The sequence below is a fragment of the Leptodactylus fuscus genome, chromosome 5 (assembly GCF_031893055.1).
Source record: "Leptodactylus fuscus isolate aLepFus1 chromosome 5, aLepFus1.hap2, whole genome shotgun sequence".
Taxonomy (NCBI): domain Eukaryota; kingdom Metazoa; phylum Chordata; class Amphibia; order Anura; family Leptodactylidae; genus Leptodactylus; species Leptodactylus fuscus.
Window position 1 is genome coordinate 212,815,799 of NC_134269.1, and position 25,892 is coordinate 212,841,690.

Genomic DNA, 25,892 nt, shown 5'->3' on the forward strand with positions numbered 1-25,892 from the left:
GCCTCTCGGTGGTTTTGGGAGAGTTGCCAAGTATGGTGTAAGCTCAAGCAGCCTGTGCACATATGTATGTTGGCCGATGTTGTCAGGTTTGGCCGACCCTCTGATATCTATTGGGTCCTCTCATCTATTCCCTGATGACAGATACCAATGGAACTAAGGTTCAGGTAATGGGATTTCAGTCATTGTGTTCTTGGGATGATAAGGCAATGCCAGGGGAGGGGGTCTGCCGGTAACTCCCCGCTCCCTGTTTAGTGTACATACATTGGGTGTCCATGTATATGAGAGGATACAGAACAAGGCAGGTGTTGGTTGCCCAAGAATTGGCACCTTATTTGATGCCCCTTTCCCAATTAGCCAGGTTTGTGGGGTGACATAGGCCCAAGATGGCGGGTGACATTTTCCTCACACGGATCATGGTGGCATCTGTGCTCTCTTACCAATCTTAGCCTATCCCTGGAGAACCCCTTTAAAGTCTTTATTGATTGATAGAAAGGACAGTACATGGAGGAGTGGGTGTCAGAGGAGTCAACTGAGCCGAGATAGGAAGGGTTACCTTAATTTATGCTGGTGGGACTTACCCTACCGTATAGTCAGCCATGGCGTCTGCTCATCTGAGGGTGAGTTGATCTTCCCCATCTGCCTCCCTATACAGATCCTATAACACAACTTCTGCCAGGTGGGTATTGATCTTGTGTTGTTAAACCCTGCCCTGTAGGTTCAAGTACAAAGTCCTCCCTCTTATCCCTGAGCGCCATAGAATTGTGGCTTTGTTCCTCACTTTCTTACTCTGTCAGCCATGGCGTCCTCTGCCCTGAGAGCTGAGCTGGACTGCCCCATCTGTCTGAGCACTTATACTGATCCTGTAATGCTGAGATGTGGTCACAACTTCTGCCGGGTCTGTATTGATCGTGTTCTGGATACACAGGACCAGTCTGGAGTTTATTCCTGTCCTGAATGTAGAGAAGAGTTTCAGGTGCGGCCTGTACTGATGAGGGACATAGCTCTACGTAATATAATGGAGAATTTATTGTCTACTCAACCAACACAGACACAAACCGGGATCTTCTGCACTTACTGTGTGGACTCTCCTGTACCTGCTGTGAAGTCCTGTCTACACTGTGAAGCTTCTCTGTGTGATAAACATCTTAGAGTCCACAGCAAGTCACCAGAACACGTCTTATGTGATCCCAGCACTGACCTGGAGAAGAGGAAATGTTCTGTCCATAAGAAGGTCCTGGAATATTACTGTACTGAGGACACTGCTTGTATCTGTGTGTCCTGTAGTTTGGCCGGAGAACATCGAGGACATCGGGTGGAGATGCTGGATGAGGCCTCTGAGAAAAAGAAGGAGAAACTGAGAAATGTTCTCCAGAAACTGATCACAAAGAGAGAGGAGACTGAGGAAAGAGTCCGGAGTCTGGAGGAGAGCAGGAGAAATGCTCAAGAAAAAGCATCTGGAGAAGCCAAGAGAGTCACTGCCCTGTTTATAGACATCAGGAGACGACTGGATGACCTGGAGAAGAAGGTCCTGAGTGAGATCTCCAGGCAGGAGGAGCAGCAGTCATTGTCACTGTCTGATGTGATCCAGAAGCTGGAAATAAAGAAGGCTGAGCTGTCCATGAAGATGCGGCACATTGAGGAGCTGTGTAACATGACTGATCCACTGACTGTCTTACAGGATCCAGACACAGGTGACTTGTGTGATCCTGAGGAGGGGGGAGGTGATGAGGACACAGGGGGACATGATAGACAGGGCCTTGATGGAGGTATAGGTTTAATCTCAGACATAATACACACAGGACTACTACACATTGTGGATACAACAAAGTCTAGACTTAATCTAATAGGAAGGAAGGCTGACACCTCCTCCAAGTTTGTCATGTCTAAGTTTAAGGTATATACATTTGAAGCATCTCCAGAGTCTATATTCGTGGTGAAGGATGATGGTGTCCCAGTTAGGAATGGTTGCAAGTTTTCCAAGCGTAAGATTAATGAAACTATTTTTAAAGCATTTCCTGAATCTACAAATATGATGACGGATAATGCTGCCCCTGTGGGGAATGGTCCCAAGTTTCTCGTACCTGAGTTGATAGGATCTACTATTAAAGTATCTCGTGAGTCTAGAAATGTGATGAAGGATAATGCTACCCCTATTGGGAATGGTCCCAAATTTGTCATGCCTAAGTTGAAGGAACATACTATTGAAGCATCCCTTGAGCCTACAAATATGATGAAGGATAATGCTACCCCTATTGGGAATGGTTCCAAATTTGTTGTTCCTAAGTTGAAGGAACCTACTATTGAAGCATCTCCTGAGCCTACAAATAGGATGAAGGATAATGCTACCCCTATTGGGAATGGTCCCAAGTTTCAGGAATTAAATTTTACAGCAATTCTTGATTTTGTAAATAGGATGAGGGATAATGCTACCCCTGTTGGGAATCCTTCTAAGTCTGTCACGCCGAAGTTGAAGGGACCTACTATTTAAGCATCTCCTGAGCTTCTAAATATGATGAAGGATGATGTTAGGAATCATTCCTAGTTTGTCGGGTCTTAGTCTTAGCTACAGATATGATGAACAATGACGCAACCTTTGTTAGGAATGATTATAAGCATGTCATGTCTACTTCATAGTGAAGAGGGATGATGTTACTGGAGTACGTGTCCTAGGTCTACCATGTCTGAGTTACCTACACGCGGGGTAAATCCGAATACTAGATATTCGTAATCCTGATTTTGGAGCATTTACAGAGGATGCTACATCACACAGTCCTGCAGATGGTGGTCCAGTAATACTACTATGATACTTATGCTAATGCCTAATATACGTATCTACTAGTCTAGGGTGATACAGGGGTTAATATTAATATCTATTATCCAAGGTGGCCTAGGGTGTTGAAAGGGCTGATATTCATTTCCATTATACATGATGGTCCAGGCCGGGACACAGAATGGGTTGAATGGGTTGAAACCCTGGGGGTTTAGGGGTTAACATATCATATATGGTAATTATATAGTTTATTATTACATGGGTTGGGATGATGAAATGGTTAATGGTGGGGGGGAATGTAAATTGTACATATAGGGGTCGGAGCTTTGACTCATTGCTCTAAATCTCCTCCCTCCATTCATACAGCTGGACACTTATGTAATAATATTTTATCTTCCTGCACCCACCACTAGGGGGAGCTCACTGCAATGGGGTTTATTCCACTTTGGGACTCAGAGTCCGGTATCCATTAAATAGGTAACCCACTGCCCTAACCCCTGGGCTCTATTAAATGAGGTAAATGTGTCTATGAGGTAAAAAACCACCAAATTTTCTCATGTAGAAGGTACCAGCTGGTGTATGGACCCTTTACAGTACAACATGGATCCATATTACTCAATGTGCCGCCATATGGTAGCCGTGTGAGGAAACATACATGCCCTTGGATCAGCGGTTTTGTCTATGAGATTATGTAAATGGAATGACTTGTGGATGATGGGATTATATTACAGTTTATATGTCCACATAAAATTATTATTCCAATTATATTTTCTGTGATTAATTCTACTTGTTTGCTACAAAAAAAAAAAAAAGGCTTCTTAAAGGGAATGTCTCGGGTATTTTCTAATCATATTTCAGTCTATAGAAGAGACAGGACGGGGCAGACTTCCTCCGTAGTGTAAGCCTGGAGCATGGATAATACAGTAATATATTACAAGAAAGATCACATACAAGCTCAGAGTAACAGATAGAAAATATGTTAGGAGTCATAGCAACTAAAATAAGAGAAGACTTCAGGATCATTTAGTTCTCTGTGCGGAGTGATCTTCGCTTGGCCTGATGTTGATTATACAGCCTGACCGCGGTTGGGAGGAAGGATCTCCGATAGCGCTCACTTGGGGTGAAGCAGTCAGTCACTGACAGGACTGCCCAGTGCTATCACGGCCTCATACATGAGGTGGGATTTATTCTCCAACATGGAGCTCACCACGGACATTATGGCTGTCCCTTGGATCTCCACCGGGGTCGGAGCACTTCTCTGCTTACTAAAGTCCACCACCATCTCCTTGGTCTTCCCAGCATTAATCCTGAGGTGGTTCCGCTGACTGCAGTCCACAAAGTCCCAGTTAAAATCTCTGTACTCCCTATCATCAACGTCAGTGATGAGGCCTACTATAGCAGAGTCATCGGAGGACTTCTGTAAGTAACAGCTGGATGAGTCGTGACTAAAGTCAGCAGTGAACAGTGTGAAGAGGAAAGGGGCAAGAACTGTACCTTGTGGTGCCCCCGAACTACAGATCACAGTGTACGAAACAAAGTCCCGGGCTCTCACATGCTGAGGTCGGTTTGTCAGGTAGTCTAGGATCCAGTTGGACAGGTGAGGGTCCACTCCGACAAGGTCCAGCTTGTCAAGATACAAGATACAACAAGATACAAATGAGCTTTATTAGCATTACCAAAGAATAAAACATTTCGTGTTGCCAAAGCAAAAAGGGGGTTGGGGGTGGTGGAAGGGAGTGGGTACGGGGTTCGTGGGTTGGGGGTTTGAGTGTCCTTAGGGTCTCATCGTTCTTGTTTGGGGCATGTGGGTATCGGTGGGTATGGGGTAGACGGGTGATGGGGGGGCTTAGTGGTGTTTGGGTGGTGGGTGGTGGGTTTAGTAGTCCATGGGGGATGGGCTAACACTGATTGGCTGAGCCTCCTCCAATCACTGCTCGGCTTGTTTTTGCTCCTTCCTCAGGCAGTGATTCGAAGCTGTGGAGAGTCCTGTGAGAGAAACTGAAGGAGAAAGTTGTGTGAGCTCTCGTTTTTGCACTTGAGAAAGGGCCAGTGTTAGGACCGAAACGCGTCGTGCTGTATGCTGTATTCTTAACGTTCAATAAATCGTTTTTATCTGGATTCTGGTTCACCTTCTTCTTGCACGCACCAGTGAGCGCAGTTCTTCCCCAACGGACCCTTGGTCCTCTACCCCTCTCCATTATCTCCCCAGTTCACCGGTGATGGACTGAACCACTGCCACTCTCACCTTATCACGTTCCTCAAGTGTTGTGGTGGTCCACAACCATATATGGTGATAGGCCATCTGGTCTATTTTAAAATTTACCCGGTTTTACAAATCCATCTTTAAACTTTTAATACTACACTTAGTGCGCTCGGTGTCCTTGTTTTGTTTTTTCCATGGCGGATGGGTGGTTTGATAATCCATGCGTCTCATCTTCTACTCGTTTGGTGACAGCTGGACACGTATTGGGCAGTGATCTCCACAGTGGCCTCTTCTTCTCCCAGTAGGATGTAGAGTTTCCTCTTCTCGTCTGCAGATATGAAGTCTGGGATGTGGGAAGAGAGTCTTTGGTAGTAGACGGCCCTCACAGCTGAGTATTTGGTGCAGTGTAGCAGGAAGTGGGTCTCATCTCCTAGGGCCCCCTGGTCACAGTGCTGGCACAGTCTGTTCTCCCGTGGCTTGTACGTCTGCCTGTGTCGGCCTGTTTTGATCTCTAGGTCGTGGGCGCTCAGTCTGTACCGGCTCAGTGAAGTGAAGGCCTCCTGAGGCTTTCAGGGTTTCTATTGCCGCTTTGAAGCTTCCTGATTGGCTGAGCTCCAGCCCCAGGTAGGTGTAGCTGTTGGTTTTCTCCAGTGTGGAGCCGTTCAGTGTGAATTGTGGGGTGGGGGCTTTGCTGTGGCCCTTCTTCTGAAATACCATGACTTTGGTCTTCTTGTGGTTGATGGGTAGAGCCCATGTGGTGCTGAATTTTTCCAGCACTAGCAGGCTTTCTTTAAGGTCTTTCTCGGTGGGGGCCAGGAGTAGGAGGTCGACGGCGTATAGCAGGAACTTCACTTGTCCATCCGTAGCCCTGGCCGAATAGTGTTGAAATCACAGAACATTATCTTCAAAGTGTTCCCAGGATTCTCCAGGTGAGCGAGAGCTCTGTGAAGAAGGTGGATGATGGCGTCATCTACCCCAATGCCCGGTTGATAGGCAAACTGGAGGAGGACCATGGCAGAGCTCACTAGAGGTCGGAGATTTGTCATGAACAGTCTCTCTAGGACCTTCATTAAGTGGGATGTCAGTGCTACAGGTCGGTAGCCGTTGAGGTCCTTCGGATGAGGTGTCTTTGGAACTGGTGCCACACAAGATGTTTTCCACAGTTGTGATACCACACCAAGCTTCAGGTTCATATTGTACATGTGTAATAACACCACACAGCTGGTCTCCACACATTTTAAGAACTCTCTCGCTTATCACATTGCGTCCTCCAGCCTTATCTTATCTTAAAGAACTTAATAGAAAAACATTTTCTATGGTCCTCAAGTTTATGGTGGTGGGACATACCCCACCGTATAGTCTGTTGATGTTCCCCATCTGCCTCCCTATACAGATGCTATAACACAACTTCTGCCAGGTCGGTATTGATCTTGTGTTGTTCAGTCCTGCCCTGTAGGCTCAAGTACAAAACCCGCCCTGTTATTACTGAGTGTCACAGAATTGTAGTTTCATTGCCATGGCGTCCTCTGCCCTGAGAGCCGAGCTGGACTGCTCCATCTGTCTGAGCACTTATACTGATCCTGTAATGCTGAGATGTGGCCACAACTTCTGCCGGCTCTGTATTGATCGTGTTCTGGATACACAGGACCAGTCTGGAGTTTATTCCTGTCCTGAATGTAGAGAAGAGTTTCAGGAGCGGCCTGTACTGATGAGATGTTTAGTTCTGCATAACATCATGAGGAATTTCCTACATACTGAGCCATGTCGGGAGGAAATCTCTGAGATCTTCTGCACTAACTGTGTGGACTCTCCTGTACCTGCTGTGAAGTCCTGTCTACATTGTGAGGTTTCTCTGTGTGATAAACATCTGAAAGTCCACAGCAAGTCACCAGAACACGTCTTATGTGATCCCAGCACCAACCTGGAGAAGAGGAAATGTTCTGTCCATAAGGAACTTCTAAAGTACTATTGTACTAAAGATGCCATATGTATCTGTGTGTCCTGTAGTTTGGCTGGAGAACATCAGGGACACCGGGTGGAGATGCTGGATGAGGCCTCGGAGAATATGAAGGAGAAACTGAGAAATGTTCTCCAGAAATTGATCACAAGGAGACAGAAGACTGAGGAAAGAGTCCAGAGTCTGGAGGAGAGCAGGAGAAAAGCTCAAGAAAAAGCATCTGGAGAAACCGAGAGAGTCACTGCCCTGTTTATAGACATCAGGAGACGTCTGGACGACCTGGAGAAGAAGGTCCTGAGTGAGATCTCCAGGCAGGAGGAGCAGCGGTCACTGTCACTGTCTGATGTGATCCAGAAGCTGGAAATAAAGAAGGCCGAGCTGTCCATGAAGATGCGGCACATTGAGGAGCTGTGTAACAGGACTGATCCACTGACTGTCTTACAGGATCCAGACACAGGTGACTTGTGTGATCCTGAGGAGGGGGGAGGTGATGAGGACACAGGGGGACATGATAAGACACATGATGTAGATGATCTGGACGTGGCTGTGATCTCTAATATATTACACACAGGATTACTTAGTATTTTGACTGAAGTCATGTCAAGATTTTATGTGAAGGGAACAAAAGATCTACAATTAAGTTTAGACAAATTATCTGTTGGTGTGCCCATTGTACAGACGCCCATTGTACAGACGCCCATTGTACAGACGCCTCCCTACCAAACTTTAAGTCGCTCTGCTATTTCTCGTCAGTCCTCTAGCTATCCTTACTGTGATGCAAACTTATTCGATGAGTGGTAAAGTTTATTTCACTTCTAACCTTCTAGAATATCCTGGTTGGGCAGCCGGGATATTCCCACGTCGCATACTTACCCGTCTTCGTTTCTGTGAAATTTTCTGTCTTCCGGCTTTGTTGCGTCATTGTTGGGCGGGGTCACATATGCAAAGCCAATTGGCGAGATGCCACCAGCCCTGCGTGCGCACTCATAGACCAGTCTAGCCTTCACAATGCGAATACAGACTCGACAGGGTGTCGGGTCTGTATTCGCATTGTGAAGGCTAGTCTGGGCTATGAGCGCACACGCAGGGCCGGCGGCATCTCGCCGCTTGGCTTTGCATATGTGACCCCGCGGAGAGGAATAACAGCATCGCTTCTGCCGCTGCTGGCTTCATGCAGGGCAGAAGCATAGCGATGTTGCTGGCTTCACCTGTGCCGGCGTCTAACAATCCCCAGCATCCGCCTCTCTATTACAGCGGATGCCGGGGAGTTAGACGCCGGCACAGATGACAGCAACATCGCTATGCTTCTGCCCTGCATGAAGCCAGCAGCGGCAGAAGCGATGCTGTTATTCCGCTCCCCCCCCCCCCCCCCCCCCGGAATAACAGCATCGCTTCTGCCGCTGCTGGCTTCATGCAGGGCAGAAGCATAGCGATGTTGCTGTCATCTGTGCTGGCGTCTAACCCTGTATTGGTGGCCCCTTCCCCCCAAAGCTTAAACTACCACCCCCCCCCCCTCCAGGCTCGCTCCCGTGCACTTAGCCCCTCCTCCCTCCACCCTGAGAGCAGCAGATACATCACTTGACTCATGAGCAGCTAGGTCAGGGCTGTGGCCACAAAAAATGAATAAAGTGAGATAGTGGCCAAACAAAGCAGTTTTGCTGAAGCAATGTATTTAGGAAAAGTCTTACATTCACATTAATAAGCAGTATAGATAGGATCCTTGTGATGGGACAACCCCTTTAAAGTAAGGATGGCCCCCGCAGCCGGGCATGGGTATAAATCCTTACTGAGCTGTGGAGACAATGTTCTTCTCAGCCATGGTGCTTACCCTCTTAGACAAGCAGATCACAGGTTGACAACCCCTGGTGTAGGGTGATGAAGGGGTTAATACCGCTTGAGGATTTATCTATGACTTTGGATGATGGGAATATTATAAATTATGGGTTAAATTTTGGGTTTCACATGAAATTATTACAATTAAAAATACGTAACTGACAATTTCTTGTATTTTTTTGTGGTTTATTCTGCATATCTACTGCCAAAATGTCTCTAATAAAACGGCTTCTTAAAGGCAATGTCTCTTGTATTTACTTCTTAGATTTTAGTCTGTAGGAAAGACACAATGAGGCAGATTGAGAAATGAAACTAGGACAAAAATCTGCCATAATTTGTGCCCCAAAAAGTATGTAAAGTATGCCTTGTGAGCATTTATTTATTATTTTAGAGAATTTTTATGACTTGTCTGTCAACTGGAAATTAATACCAGAAAGAGGCGTGGCCTATCAGGAAAAGGAAGTGTGTGTATATGTATCTGCATGTGTATTATACACTATGTTTTATAGATAGGTTCCTAGGAGCCCTGACAGTGTCATACACTATGTATTATAGATATATTCCTAGGAGCCTCAACAGAACAATTCCCTTAATTTACATGTACTACATCACACAGTTTTGCATATGGTGGTCTAGTGGTCAGTGATATTACACATGTATTATTTTGGGTGGTCTACAGTGGTATTGCAGATCAAAGCTTGTACATCTAATGGTCTAGGGTGATTAAGTGGTTAATATTATTATCTATTATCAAAGGTGGTCTATGGTGAGGATGAGGCTGATATTCATTTCCATTATCCATAATAAAAAGCACCAACTAAGTATCAATGTATAAATAACACAAAGAATTCTTTTGATTTTAAATCTAAATTTATTATTACAAAAAGGTTTTTAATTGTAAAAAATATTGGTATCAGGAAAACAAACACATAAAAACATTTAAAAACACACAACAAGAGTGGAGGTCGCACTGGAATGAGCAGCTCCAGCAGTAGGTGTATAATCTGCTAGTGGTGTAGGGGATGAGAACAGCCGCAATAAATGTGTGTATAGAGAGGCCCAGTATTTAGTATATATAAATGGAAATAGGCTCCTATTGCCCACAGTATCACAAGATTAGGGCACTTAATTGAAAAAATATATCTGTAGCATTGCAAAAATCATACCCCTATCACCACTATATAGTAAGAGCATATAAGGTAACAGAACCAATGTAAAGTTACACACACATGCCAGTATTACATAAGCCAACATACATAGGACAAAATGTGGAGCATATACATGAATCACTGCTCACCAGCTGCAACCTCCACTCTGAGCCCCGACAGACCATTTCGCCCCTGCTTCTTCAGGGGGCTACAGAATGGAGGCAGGAGGGGAAGCTTTTATAGGGTACACAATAGTAATTAATGGCACCATTAATTCATTCAGGTGCGGCTCCCGCATCACAATGGTGCGAGAGCATCACATGACAATGTTTGAGCTAATCAAAACAGTAGGAGTGTCCAAAGGGGGGGACACATACAGAGTGTATAGAAGGGAAAACCACAGTCACCGCACATATAAACCAAGAGCAATATCTTATATACGCCTTTCCCCCTACGCCCAACAGCAGCACAACTGGGGTATTCCTGCCCCTATGAGCTGTTAGGACAGGTGGAATTTTTAATTACCTAACAGCTTTTGACCTCTATAAGAGGCCGGAAGACCTGCTCCTCCCTTGTGTTTTTTTCTGTCCTGTGGGACAGGACAGGTGGTCAGGGGGGGAGCAGATGTTCTGACCTCCTATAGGGGTCCACTACTCTCCCCCACCGGTACCTGACAGCAGAAGATCTTTTTCTGGACATCCTCTTTTTTCAGCAGAGGTCCCCTTCTCCCGGCGGGGACCCTGCCGGCTCGTGCACGCTCCTGTCCGACTGGGGCGCCAGGTCAGGGCTTCCCCTAGGAACGCTAGACCTAGCAACCTTTCTCAGGTTCCTCCGGTCCGCCGTCTAACAGGGTCCGCCGCACATGCGCAGTGCACGGGTCTCGCGGCGGACGGGAAGAGAACAACCCCTAGACACGAGCATTGCACGGTAGTTCGGGAGGGGGGTCCCCCAATCCTGGGGACCATACCTGGGTCAGATCCCCCTCCCCCTGTCTTCTCCCCTCCCCTTTTTTTCATGAGATTCTGGCTCCGTTGTAGCCCCTACCCCTTGGGCGGGGCTCCGGGCAAAACCCCGCCCCCTGGCCTATTTAAGTCCCCTTAGAGCTTCAGTTATTGTTTGTCGCTCCGGTTGCAAGCACATCAGTTGGTGAAGCTCCCTGGTCAATTTCTGTGCTGGAGAACTGTCTTCATTGACTAAGGTTTGGTGGACATGGCCGGGGGGGGTTGGAGAGTTGCATCTCTGAGTGTAGTAAGTAGTTAGTGTATCCCTTTTCTTCCTCCTCAGAATGTCTTCTTCTTCCTCCACTGTTCCGCCTAGAAGGAAGGCTACTTCCAAAAGGAAGCATCTGGCGTGCGCTTCTTGTAGAGTGCCGCTGCCTGATGACTCCCAATATCGCTTCTGTCAGGGGTGCAGGGCTCCCTCTGTTGAAACAACTCCCATGCGAGAGATGGTGTCCTGGGTGAAGGGGTACGTCCAGGACTCCATGAAAAGAATGGAAGCCGTCTCCCTGGCCAAGAGGCCATGGCTGGATTGCGAATTGTCCCTGCCGCCTCTGGGAAAGCTGCGCCTCAGGGATGTGGAGTCGTCTTCTAGTACGGAGGAGGAGAAGGAGATTTTTCCCCTGGACAAAATGTCCAGAGTATTCAAGACCCTAAGAATCAGAGACCGGGAAGGCGGGGAAGGCTCTAGCCGTAGGTCTCGTACCTTCAGGCCCTCTTCGGAGATGCTCCGCCTGATGGAGGGCGAATGGAGGCACCCGGAGAGATCCTTTGCGCCATCCACACGCTTCAAGGCACTTTTTCCCGTCTCTGAGAGTCAACTAAAGGCGTGGGGTCCCCCGCCAAAGGTGGACGTCGCCGTGGCCAAGTTATCAAGGCGCTCCATCCTTCCATCAGAGGACGGCTCGGGCCTCAGGGACCCCATGGATCGCCGAGTCGAAGGATCTTTGAGGCGTGTATATTCGTCCGCCTCTGCCCAGGCCTCTTTGGGCATGGTCGCGAATGAGGTAGCAACTGGCTTACGCGCAGAACTGTCTTTCCTGGCCAAGGACATCGATTCCGGCGTGGATCGTGATGATCTCCTCGCGGCAGTGTCCGACATCACGCTGTTGGTGGATCACCTGACAGAAGCTACCCATTTTCAGACCCGTCTGGCGGCTAGATCCATGGCACTGGCTACTGTGGCTCGCCGACCCCTATGGCTGAAGCCCTGGAAGGCTGACCTTACTTCCAAAAATAGCCTCTGTGGTCTCCCCTTTGAGCCTGGACGGCTGTTCGGAAGGGAGCTCGACCACATCATGGAAGGCTGGGCCGACTCTAAGAGCAAGAACCTGCCACAGCCCCTTGAAGGTCGGAGTACCTCCTTTCGAGGAAGAGGCACTCGAAGAGGCACCAGAGGCCAGCGGCGATCTGGGAAAGGAAGAGGTCGGGGCTCATCTAATGGCCGTAAGAATGCCCCCTTCTAATTCCCTCTCAGTACACCCCCCCTTCCTACTCCCCCCCCCCTCCCCTGGGGTGGGCGGTCGTCTTTCCCACTATGTGGAGGCCTGGCGGCAGAATATTCGGGACCCCTGGGTCATCCAGATGATCCAGGAAGGTTATAAAATTAATTTTGTTTCCCAGCCGCCAGAGAAGATGGTAAGAACCCACCCTCTTCAGGGCCCCAAACAACTTCATCTGGAGAGATTGATTCAGGAGTACGTGGACAAGGCCGCGCTAGAGATGGTTCCTCACGCAGATCAAGGCACAGGCGTCTGTTCTCCAGTCTTCTTGGTCCCCAAGCCATCAGGCGAGTGGCGTATGATCATCGATCTCAGGTATCTGAATCACTTCATCCGCAGGCTGCGGTTTCGCATGGAAACCATAAGGTCAGTACTACCTTTCATGCACCCTGGAGATCACTTGTCCCCAGGTGGGACCTGGCCGCGGTTCTACAAGGGCTAAAAAAACATAATATTTACACTTTACTGTATTACTATACTTTATTATGTTTTTTTCTCATGTAAATAAATAAAACATTCTTTTCAGTGTTTCTGCCATGAGACGGAAGGGATCACATATGTGGAGAGTTGCAGCCATCGTTCTCTACCATCGGAGCCTTCTACATATGGACTCCATATTTGTAGATTTGCAATAAAAAGAAATTTATTTTTTTTTTTTTTTTAATTTTTCCAAATTTATTTTTTATTTTTAACTTAACTTAACTTATACAGACATACTTTTATTTTTTGCACACTTTCACTATTATATTGTCACTTATTTTTCACTTTATTGCCATCGTCTTATTGAATTTCATTGGCATCTTCAATTCACGTTTTCACATTTGTTTTATTCGAGTGCATATTTCACTTGACTTTTCACAAAAAAAAAATTTTTTTCTTGCACCTTTATCACATTTATCTTGGAAAAAAAACCTTGCTGGGTTACCTCTTTATCTTATATGTAGTATTGTAACAATAGTTCATATCTTTTTGAAAACCTTTTGTGTATATTAACATCACTCACAGTTTACTCCCCCCCCCCCCCTCTGGTGGCTATACACAGGCGTATATAAGATATTGCTCTTGGTTTATATGTGCGGTGACTGTGGTTTTCCCTTCTATACACTCTGTATGTGTCCCCCCCTTTGGACACTCCTACTGTTTTGATTAGCTCAAGCATTGTCATGTGATGCTCTCGCACCATTGTTATGCGGGAGCCGCACCTGAATGAATTAATGGTGCCATTAATTACTATTGTGTACCCTATAAAAGCTTCCCCTCCTGCCTCCACTCTGTAGCCCCCTGAAGAAGCAGGGGCGAAATGGTCCGTCGGGGCTCAGAGTGGAGGTCGCAGCTGGTGAGCAGTGATTCATGTATATGCTCCACATTTTGTCCTATGTATGTTGGCTTATGTAATACTGGCATGTGTGTGTAACTTTACATTGGTTCTGTTACCTTATATGCTCTTACTATATAGTGGTGATAGCATACCTCCCAACCGTCCCGATTTCCGCGGGACAGTCCCGATTTGGGTGACATGTCCCGCGGTCCCGGTTGGAGGGAGGTATGTCCCGATTTCAACTCACATGCGGCTGAAGGAAGGAGCTGACACAGGTCAGCTCCTCGCTTCGCCGCTGCCCGCCTCTCTCCCTGACACACGCGGCTGAAGCTGCTCGCGTGCTCGCTTCGCCGCTGCGTCTCTCTCTCGCTGACACATGCAGCTGAAGCGAGGAGCTGACCTGTGTCAGCTCCTCGCTTCACCGCTGCTGCCGGCTCCTGGCTTGTACATCGCGTCTACAAGCCAGGAGCCGGCGGCAGCAGCGAAGCGAGGAGCTGACACAGGTCAGCTCCTTGCTTCAGCCGCATGTGTCAGCGAGAGAGAGAGACGCAGCGGCGAAGCGAGCACGCGAGCAGCTTCAGCCGCATGTGTCAGCGAGAGAGGCGGCGAGGGAGCGGAGGAGAAGGTAAGTTTAATGTGGAGGTGGAACGTGAATCTGGGGGCAGATGAAGGAGAGGACGGCATGACATTGGGGCAGAGATGGGGGACATGAATCTGGGGGCAGAGATGGAGAGGACATGAATCTGAGGGCAGAGATGGGGGACATGAATCTGGGGGCAGAGATGGAGAGGACATGAATTTGGGGGCAGAGATGGAGAGGACATGAATTTGGGGGCAGAGATGGAGGGACATGAATCTGGGGGCAGAGATGGAGGGACATGAATCTGGGGGCAGAGATGGAGGGACATGAATCTGGGGGCAGAGATGGAGGGACATGAATCTGGGGGCAGAGATATGTGGGACATGAATCTGGGGGCAGAGATATGTGGGACATGAATCTGGGGGCAGAGATATGTGGGACATGAATCTGGGGGCAGAGATGGAGGGGACATGAATCTGGGGGCAGAGATGGAGGGGACATGAATCTGGGGGCAGAGATGGAGGGGACATGAATCTGGGGGCAGAGATGGAGGGGACATGAATCTGGGGGCAGAGATGGAGGGGACATGAATCTGGGGGCAGAGATGGAGGGGACATGAATCTGGGGGCAGAGATGGAGGGGACATGAATCTGGGGGCAGAGATGGAGGGGACATGAATCTGGGGGCAGAGATGGAGGGGACATGAATCTGGGGGCAGAGATGGAGGGGACATGAATCTGGGGGCAGAGATGGAAGAGGGACATATAATTTACGGGTGACTGTAGAAGGATTATACTGTGTGCGGGCACATGAAAAATTAACGAGTGGGCGGAGTCAACACAAAAGTGGGTGGGGCTAAATTTTGTCCCTCTTTCAGTTCTTCAAAAGTTGGGAGGTATGTGATAGGGGTATGATTTTTGCAATGCTACAGATATATTTTTTCAATTAAGTGCCCTAATCTTGTGATACTGTGGGCAATAGGAGCCTATTTCCATTTATATATACTAAATACTGGGCCTCTCTATACACACATTTATTGCGGCTGTTCTCATCCCCTACACCACTAGCAGATTATACACCTACTGCTGGAGCTGCTCAGTCCAGTGCGACCTCCACTCTTGTTGTGTGTTTTTAAATGTTTTTATGTGTTTGTTTTCCTGATACCAATATTTTTTACAATTAAAAACCTTTTTGTAATAATAAATTTAGATTTAAAATCAAAAGAATTCTTTGTGTTATTTATACATTGATACTTAGTTGGTGCTTTGAGTTTTTGCGGGTATCTTTGTTTTTTTTATCTAGTATTGAGATTGCTTTGGGTTTGCCATTATCCATAATAGTCTAGTAAGTAGAAAAGTACTAAGAAATTGAGAAAGTACTAAATCTGGCCAGGCTTGGTCTGCATGTGTCATCTCATAGATGTATAAACATATTAGGGGAAATTTATTAAGACTGGCATTATCCACTCCAGTCTTAAAGGGAACCTATTGGGTCCATTTGGGACAGTAAACCACCCACAGGTCCTTATAGACTAGGTTTAGTCGCCCTATTTTATAACCATTTGTGCCCACTTTCACAATTCTGACCTGGAGATGAGTCTAATGAGTATCAAATTAATCTCTGGTGCCCCCGGCGCGGGTGCAGTGTTTTGGCTGTACCTTTAAATGCAGGACACTAGGACAAGTAGAAAAACAATAGCGGCAGAGTTCCAACACTTCCTCCATTGACATACAAGGGTGCTAGATACCACGTCAACCGTAGATATAGAGCCCTGTCCTTTCCAGTCCTCATGGGCACAGGGGTATAAGGGATGCTTACTAAAAGGGGCAGGATTAAAGGGGGGGGGGCATTAAGTCCACCAGGTGAAGCAAGAAACAGCATAACTAATCCTGCAATTTTTACTTTGGCAACTAAGCCTAATAGTAGACTGCTAGTACAGAATCTCGGGCAAGATGGCCCCCTCATAATAATATAAAGAAAATAACTGGAGGGTGACATTAAATTGTGGGAGTCGCTGGGCGGAGACACTAAACTGGAGCAACAGGAAGGGGACAGTAAACTGGGGGAAGCTGAGGAGGACATTACACTGGGAGCAACTGGAGGAGGACATTACACTGGGGGCAACGGGAAGGGGACAGTAAACTGGGGGCAACTGCAGGAGGACATTACACTGGGGCAGCTGGAGGAGGACATTACACTGGGGCAGCTGGAGGAGGACATTACACTGGGAGCAACTGGAGGAGGACATTACACTGGGGGCAACGGGAAGGGGACAGTAAACTGGGGGAAGCTGAGGAGGACATTACACTGGGAGCAACTGGAGGAGGACATTACACTGGGGGCAACGGGAAGGGGACAGTAAACTGGGGGCAACTGCAGGAGGACATTACACTGGGGCAACTGCAGGAGGACATTACACTGGGGCAGCTGGAGGAGGACATTACACTGGGAGCAACTGGAGGAGGACATTACACTGGGGGCAACGGGAAGGGGACAGTAAACTGGGGGAAGCTGAGGAGGACATTACACTGGGGGCAACGGGAAGGGGACAGTAAACTGGGGGCAACTGCAGGAGGACATTACACTGGGGCAGCTGGAGGAGGACATTACACTGGGGGCAGCTGGAGGGGCACATTAATGTCCCCATCTACAAGTGCTCCGTGCAGGAATTTTTTTGTCCACTGAAAATTTTCATTGGTTTCTGCGGCGATGCCTCCAGCGCAGGTGTGAACACAGTCTTACGCAGCCAGCTGGTCTAATGTGCACGGCCGAAGAGTGATCAGAATATGTATGGTGACTTATTGTTGGCATTACAGTAATCAATCGCATCAGGATGTAAGGGGTTACTGCTAAGACACCTCCCTGCAAAGCGAAAACACCTTCAGCAGTACTTTGCATATGGCTCAGGACCTGCCGCCTTCTCAGGGCTGTAGCTGGAGGTACAAGGTACGGAGGAGCGAGGCAGTGACTGGGAACATGTGTTTCACTGGGGTGACGTGGCAGGTTATAGATGGTTCTAAAGTTCTTTTATATGATCTGACATTAATTGAGATGAAACACGCACCGCTGATATAACGCTAAAGACATTTCCTGGTAAGTCTGTCAGCCATTTTTATAACATGGTCATGTATAGGAGGCTTAGTGTAAAGTAAACGATCTTATGGCTGCCGGGGTTGGAGTGGCTCCTCGCTTAGGTTATTGCGAAATAGCAAAGACTCATATTCTGTTGTAACTGGAGAACAGCAGATCTCACAACGAGCTTGGTGGTTACAGAGTTCTGGAATGAGACAACTAACATGGCGGTTTCAGAACAGTCTTACTGCCGCAGCCCAGATGGAGGGAATTGGAGGATGGGAGTAGTAGTAGTGGATGACGTGCCATCAACTAGGCCGAGCACCATCACTCTCCCCAGCTCTGCTCTGTTCATTGTCACACTTAAGACTAGACTGAGGCAGTAACAGTCCCTCTGGAGACCTAAGTCTCCCAGACCCCGCCCAGTTGTCTGAGATAGCCCTAGGCTATACCAAGTGTGGGGTTTTGAATCAAGGGGGAATGGAGGGGGGGGGCAAGCTGCAGACCTCAAAGCAAGTACCCCGGTGTAGTTGGGGTTTAGAGTCTTTATTCAAATATTCACATACTGCCAGTGGCGTAACTACCGCCATAGCCGCAGAGGCAGCTGCCACAGGGCCTGGACATAATGGCCCGTGACAGCCGCTACCGCTGCTATCATTATACTAGGGGGTCTTTTCGGACCCCCTAGTATAATGATCGGAGGTCCGGGAGAGGTAAGAAACATAAAAAACACTGTTACTTACCTTTCCACGATCCGTGCAGGCTTCGACCCAGTCGTCCGACGTCACATGAGCTGGGCCTGCATCCTGGGTCATGTGATGTCTGACATCATTAAAGATCGACTACTTCGGAGGCCGACAGCGTAGGAGCCGGGAGATAGGTGAGTAACAGAGGGTTTTTTAAAAATGTTTTTCTTCCCCTGGGTCTCCAATTATTATAATCTGGGGTCTGAAAAGATATATAGAGTATAATAATTGTTTATGGGTGGTCACTATGGGGGATAATACTGTGTGCAGGGGTCACTATGGGATATAATACTGTGTGCAGGGGCCACTATGGGACATAATACTGTGTGCAGGGGTCACTATGGGGGATAATACTGTGTGCAGGGGCCACTATGGGGCATAATACTGTGTGCAGGGGCCACTATGGGGCATAATACTGTGTGCAGGGGCCACTATGGGGCATAATACTGTGTGCAGGGGCCACTATGGGGCATAATACTGTGTGCAGGGGCCACTATGGGGCATAATACTGTGTGCAGGGGCCACTATGGGGTACAATACTGTGTGCAGGGGTCACTATGGGATATAATACTGTGTGCAGGGGCCACTATGGGACATAATACTGTGTGCAGGGGTCACTATGGGGGATAATACTGTGTGCAGGGGCCACTATGGGATATAATACTGTGTGCAGGGGCCACTATGGGGCATAATACTGTGTGCAGGGGCCACTATGGGGCATAATACTGTGTGCAGGGGCCACTATGGGGCATAATACTGTGTGCAGGGGCCACTATGGGGCACAATACTGTGTGCAGGGGCCACTATGGGGCATAATACTGTGTGCAGGGGTCACTATGGGATATAATACTGCGTGCAGGGGCCACTATGGGGCATAATACTGTGTGCAGGGGCCACTATGGGGCATAATACTGTGTGCAGGGGCCACTATGGGGGATAATACTGTGTGCAGGGGCCACTATGGGATATAATACTGTGTGCAGGGGCCACTATGGGATATAATACTGTGTGCAGGGGCCACTATGGGGCATAATACTGTGTGCAGGGGCCACTATGGGGCATAATACTGTGTGCAGGGGCCACTATGGGGCATAATACTGTGTGCAGGGGTCACTATGGGATATAATACTGTGTGCAGGGGCCACTATGGGGGATAATACTGTGTGCAGGGGCCACTATGGGACATAATACTGTGGGCAGGGGCCACTATGGGACATAATACTGTGGGCAGGGGTCACTATGGGACATAATACTGTGTGCAGGGGTCACTATGGGGCATAATACTGTGTGCAGGGGCCACTATGGGACATAATACTGTGTGCAGGGGTCACTATGGGACATAATACTGTGTTCAGGGGTCACTATGGGGCATAATACTGTGTGCAGGGGCCACTATGGGGCATAATACTGTGTGCAGGGGCCACTATGGGGGATAATACTGAGTGCAGGGGCCACTATGGGGCATAATACTGTGTGCAGGGGCCACTATGGGAATAATACTGTGTGCAGGGGCCACTATGGGACATAATACTGAGTGCAGGGGTCACTATGGGATATCATACTGAGTGCAGGGGCCACTATGGGGGATAATACTGAGTGCAGGGGCCACTATGGGGGATAATAGAGTGCGCAGGACTGCATAGGAATGGGTCAGTCGAGTTCTTCGACGTTGGTGGGGGGGGGGCCATGTCAAAGGTTCGCCACGGGGCCCCGCCATTCCTAGTTACGCCACTGCATACTGCCTAACTTTCAAAGGAAAGAAAGAGGGACAGAATGTGCAGCACTTCCACTTTGACTCTGCCCATTCCCATTCATTTACCCCCCTACACAGTATAATGCCCCTAAAGTCACCCTAATATGATATTCCCCCACAGTATAATGTCCCCTCTTGTATGAAATGCGAGAATCGTTCTGTACTTTGCCTAGGTATTCTATAGAATGCCGAACGCTACTTAGGCAAAGTATGAAAAAGCCCCAGAACGCGCTGCTGCTCCGTGAAGTGGCGTGAAAGAATAACTGGGAGTCCGTGATGTCATAGCGGCTAGTACAGACCTGGGCAAAGCCCGGCCCCTGGGACATATCCGGCCCTCTGAGTGATTCAGTCCGGCCCGCACAGCTTGACTAGGGAGGCGTGTCTAGGGGCGTGTCTTAGTGCCGGCAGGAAGATGGAGACGTGGTGTGTGTCATAAGGTAGGCTGGAGAGTGTGTGTGTCTATATCTATATGTGTCTGTCTGTCTGTGTGTCTCAGTAACCTAGGGACAGAGATGGAAGGGGAATGTTATACTGGGGCAGAGATGGCAGATGGAGGGGGGGACATGAGACTGGGGGAGAGATGGAGAGGACATGAATCTGGGGGCAGAGATGTGGAGGACATGAATCTGGGGGCAGAGATGGAGGGACATGAATCTGGGGGCAGAGATGGAGGGACATGAATCTGGGGGCAGAGATGGGGGACATGAATCTGGGGGCAGAGATGGAGAGGACATGAATCTGGGGGCAGAGATGGAGGGGACATGAATCTGGGGGCAGAGATGGAGGGGACATGAATCTGGGGGCAGAGATGTGGAGGACATGAATCTGGGGGCAGAGATGGAGGGACATGAATCTGGGGGCAGAGATGGGGGACATGAATCTGGGGGCAGAGATGTGGAGGACATGAATCTGGGGGCAGAGATGTGGAGGACATGAATCTGGGGGCAGAGATGGAGGGGACATGAATCTGGGGGCAGAGATGGGGGACATGAATCTGGGGGCAGAGATGTGGAGACATGAATCTGGGGGCAAAGATGGAGAGGACATGAATCTGGGGGCAGAGATGGGGGGACATGAATCTGGGGGCAAAGATGGAGAGGACATGAATCTGGGGGCAGAGATGGGGGGACATGAATCTGGGGCAGAGATGGAGGGGACATGAATCTGGGGGCAGAGATGGAGGGGACATGAATCTGGGGGCAGAGATGGAGGGGACATGAATCTGGGGGCAGAGATGGAGGGGACATGAATCTGGGGGCAGAGATAGAGGGGATATGAATCTGGGGGCAGAGATGGAGAGGACATGAATCTGGGGGCAGAGATGGAGGGGACATGAATCTGGGGGCAGAGATGGCAGATGGAGGGGGGACATGAAACTGGGGGCAAATAAAGGGGGATATGAAACTGAGGGAGAAATGGAGGGGGGACATGAAGCTGGGGGTAGATGAAGGGGGATATGAAACTGGGAAGACATTAAACTGGGGACAACTGGAGGGGGCATTAAATCGTGGAGGTAGCTGTAGGGGGACCTGTCTGCCTCTAGTTGCCCCCAGTTTAATGTCACCCTCCAGCTACCCCTACGGTTTAATGTCTGCTTCCAGCTTCCCGATTTTAATGTCCCCCTCTAGTTGCCCCCAGTTTCATGTCCCGCTCCAGCTGTCAATTTATTGCCCCCCTCCAACTACCCCCACTGTTTAATGTCCCCCTCCAGCTGTCCCAGCTTCATGTCCCCTCTAGTTTCCACTGGGGCACCAGGAGGGGGACTTAATACTGTGGGGCAGTTGGAAGGGAACATTATAGTGTGGGGACATATAATGTACGGGTGACTGTAGGAGGATTATACTTTGTGGGGGCACATGGAAAGATGATTGGGAATGGGCGGAGTCAACGTAGAAGTGGGTGGAGCTAAATTTGCTGTGGCGCGGCCCTCTAGCATAGTTTCAATTTCTTATGCGGCCCCATGGGAAAATTAATTGCCCACCCCTGGTCTAGTAGATACTGACGCCTTCGTTAACAGGAGAAATGAGTTGACTTTTGTTTCCTTCAGTCATCATCACATGATAGCGATTCAGCCACCGATAGTCCCTGGGTTCCACCTTACCGTACAATTGGGGTCCATCAGATTGAAGTTGTGGTATCTGCAGTATGGTAGGATCAGGTGCCTCTGACTCCGCAATAAACCCAACCATGCAATGTATAAAATGTGAGATCACAACTGATTGAAAGAATTAAACATCTTATCCCTAAACCCGCTCATTGCTAAGTCCAAGTAACAGGTAATCACATGACAGCTCAGCCCCAAAACGCACTGAGTGGTCATTAGACAGTTAGTTAATGCAGATAATACTCCCCCTTCCCATATTTTCCTTCACGAACAAAACCTGACCGAACTAAAACACCTGAGGCAATGGCAGAGCAAAGAAGACCCTCGGGTATTGCAAAGCGCATGCGCGAGAGAGTGTAAGAGAGAGACAGAGAGCTCATCGGAGATGCTGCTTAGCGAAGTGTAAGCGCCTGAGGCAGAGAGAAATAGACCGTCGTCTGGATCGCGCTTGCGTGTGCAGAAGCAGCAGCATCGGCTTCATACGCTAGAAGCGAAGCGAGAATGAAGGTAGCTCGCCGCCTAGCATTTTATACTTTGCCGGCTTCTCGTCCGGCATTGTTTAGAATGCCTAGGCAATGTGTGACATGACGAATTATTTCATACGTTGCCGGCTAGTTTTAGGCATTCTATAGAATGCCGGATATCATACTTTGCCGGTAACATATATATGATACACAATACACAGAATAGCTTTCTGCTTCTCATCCTGTATTATATATAGGACAGGTGCCCGAAGCAGCTCCAAACAGGTCAGGTGTTTATGGCCTAACCTAAGGCAATAAAAATATTAACCTCACCGGGGGAGGGGGGCCCCATGTGTGATGAAAAGACCATCAGTTATGTAGTTTCAGTCCTGTATTTTTCTTTTGTGTATTACACTTTGTTCATATTAGGAATGTGGCATTTCTGCTTTGTAAGCAAGCCCTGTCTGTTGTATCACAGCCCTTTTGTTGTTCCATTCCTAGCTCCATTTGCATACCCATGCTAAACTCATTATCATAGCAGGGAGGCCTCCTGGAGTTGTGTGTTGAAAGACCTCTAAGTACACAAACTACAGACTTGGTGCCTGTAACCCAAACTACACAGTAAATATGGTTTTAGGATAATATTTCCATAGGAGAACAGGCTACCATTGCCCTGACAAATTCCTCAGGTGTGCAATATGAAGGCGCACACAACAAGCCCACACAAGGTATTGTTGGGAGCAGGAAAAAGGTCCAGACACTGGACTCATTACCCAAAGGAGATTGGGGTGTCATCCTTGGTGTCTACACGATGGGGGTCTGGCCACAAATCCTGTTGTTCCCCCTGCCCTGACTCTATGGTCATCTGGCAAGGAAATATGACTGTTCATAGTTATTTGGTTTCAAGAAGAAGGGCAGGACTTTCCCTCTTTGTGACATCACTCAGGGGAGGAGACCAGGGTAGTATATGGTCTCACCTGGGGGGACAGGTTGAGTTCTGATCCTGGAAGCCAAACAGACTATAGCTCTATTACTGACTTAAGCATGCACACTTTTTATGTATTGTATTGTGCTTTTACCTTTATCTGCTTGACATCCACTGATATGTATTCCTGTATATGTTAGTGGCTAGGACCGACCCACTCAGGTTAATAAATATATCAACTTAATAAAGCTTGTCTCATATTACCCTATGAACGCAGAACACTTAGGTTAAGTTCACCCGCAATTACGCGTGCACATATTCCGGGGTGGCTGCTGCGATGTGATGCCGGTGCAATGCACGGCATCCCGTCATAGCTCTCGCTCTGGAGTAGGCTCAAATGAATGGGCCTATTCCAGAGGGAGGTGTCGTGAGGCGCAGAGTCCGCCTGAAGAAAGGGCATGTTGATTCACGGAAAAAAGTAGCCTGGTGGTCTACATAGACCTCCATTGTGAGGGGGCGGATTATGACGTGGATTCAGCGCCATAATCCGCCCCCTCTTTGCCTGTGTGAACTAGACCTTATGGGGTGTGAGTAGGAGGTAAGAATGGTGATCGCGGGGTAAAGGCGATATTCTTCACACCCAGACAACATCTTTAATCTTTGCTTGAACCATGTGAAATCCTAGATCCTATATGCAATACTGCCAATAAGAATCTATCCTTGTAGAAGTGGCAATAAACTTTATGCTAAACCATTTTTAAATTCCAAAGTCCATTTATTATCTGATTTTTTATTGCAGGTGGTGGAGTCCCTACAGATATAAAGTAATAGAGCTTCCTGTTCCATTTCTATTAAAACCAGTCAGCCATGGCGTCCTCTGCCCTGAGAGCCGAGCTGCACTGCTCCATCTGCCTGAGCACTTCTACCGATCTTGTAAAGCTAAGATGTGGCCACAACTTCTGCCGGGTCTGTATTGGTCAGCATTTGAATATAAAGCATTGGCCTAGAGTTTTTTCCTGTCCTGAATGTAGAGAAGAGTTTCAGGTGCGGCCTGTACTGCAGAGGAACATAACTCTAAGTAATATAATTGAGGATTTATTCTCTTCTCAACCATTACCGACACAAACCGGGATCTTCTGCACTTACTGTATTCACTCTCCTGTACCTGCTGTGAAGTCCTGTCTACTCTGTGAAGCTTCTCTGTGTGATGAACATCTGAGAGTCCACAGCAAGTCACCAGAACACGTCCTAACTGATCCCAGCACCAACCTGGAGAAGAGGAAATGTTCTGTCCATAAGAAGATCCTGGAATATTACTGTACTAAGGAGGCCGAATGTATCTGTGTGTCCTGTAGATTGGATGGAAAACATCGAGGACATCGGGTGGAGATGCTGGATGAGGCCTCTGAGAAGAAGAAGAAGAAACTGAGAAATGTTCTCAAGAAACTGACCAGAAAGAGAGAGGAGACTGAGGAAAGAGTCCAGAGTCTGGAGGAGAGCAGGAGAAAAGCTCAAGAGAAAGCATCTGGAGAAGCCGAGAGAGTCACTGCCCTGTTTATGGACATCAGGAGACAACTGGACGACCTGGAGAAGAAGGTCCTGAGTGAGATCTCCAGGCAGGAGGAGCAGCGGTCACTGTCACTGTCTGCTCTGATCCAGAATCTGGAAATAAAGAAGGCCGAGCTGTCCATGAAGATGCGGCACATTGAGGAGCTGTGTAACATGACTGATCCACTGACTGTCTTACAGGAACCAGACACAGGTGACTTGTGTGATCCTGAGGAGGAGGGAGGTGATGAGGACACAGGGGGACATGATAGATTTTTGGGTCTCCTCTCAGACCCATTACACACAGGGCTGCAAGATATTGTAAATAAAGCAAAGAAAATGTTTGCAGATCAGAAAAACATTGAAGATCAAAAAAGTCCTCAAAATGCCCACCCCCCACCGTCCCCTGTGCTCTTAAGAAAGGAAATCCCCCCATCCCCCAGGACTCACGGTATTTCTGGGAAAGGCTCAAAAAAAAAAAAAAAAACCCCAATAATGCCTACTGCTTTTTTGACAGAGAAACCTGGTATCCCCCCACCCCACAGAGCTGATGAGAATACGCCCCTTTGCCCACCCTGAATAAGCCCTCAAAACCCCCAAATATATGTGCAATACGTACCACCATCATCAAAGCTCATCTGTGTTGAGAATAGTGACCTCCCCTTCCCTCACCCTACAGGGCTGATGAGAAAATACCCCCTCCCACCCAAACCCCCAACACCCTCCTGGGACGTACCGAAAGAGTTCCCAAAACGTCTTCCACCCCAAACGATTTTGAATCGTCCTACAGCTGCCTTGTATAGTAACAGCCACTAACTGGCCATCACATGTGCGGTGGGTGTCGGACGACCAAACGGACTAAATATTTGTTATAGATTTGATGTTAAAGTTTAAGTTTGACATAAAATTATTACAATTATAACAAAACATTTCTTGTATTTTTTAGGATTTATTTTGCATATCTACTGCTG

At 48.1% G+C, this 25,892-nt stretch overlaps 3 protein-coding genes across 3 annotated transcripts; all 3 read left to right on the plus strand.

Annotated features, from left to right (window-relative positions):
• Positions 1–793: 793 nt before the first annotated feature.
• LOC142204134 (E3 ubiquitin/ISG15 ligase TRIM25-like) lies at positions 794–25,774 on the plus strand. The gene is made up of 2 exons (XM_075275400.1): positions 794–1,721; positions 25,166–25,774. The coding sequence occupies exons 1-2, from the start codon at positions 797–799 to the stop codon at positions 25,498–25,500; spliced, it is 1,260 nt and encodes a 419-aa protein (XP_075131501.1). The 5' UTR covers positions 794–796; the 3' UTR covers positions 25,501–25,774.
• Positions 6,490–7,731, plus strand: LOC142203118 (E3 ubiquitin/ISG15 ligase TRIM25-like). The gene has a single exon (XM_075273611.1). It carries the CDS (start codon positions 6,490–6,492, stop codon positions 7,729–7,731), a length of 1,242 nt encoding a protein of 413 aa, XP_075129712.1.
• Positions 24,241–25,089, plus strand: LOC142203123 (E3 ubiquitin/ISG15 ligase TRIM25-like; the record flags this gene model as incomplete). Its single annotated transcript, XM_075273620.1, has 1 exon — positions 24,241–25,089. A coding segment is annotated over exon 1 (849 nt), but the record flags the coding sequence as incomplete, so codon positions are not given.
• Positions 25,775–25,892: the final 118 nt, after the last annotated feature.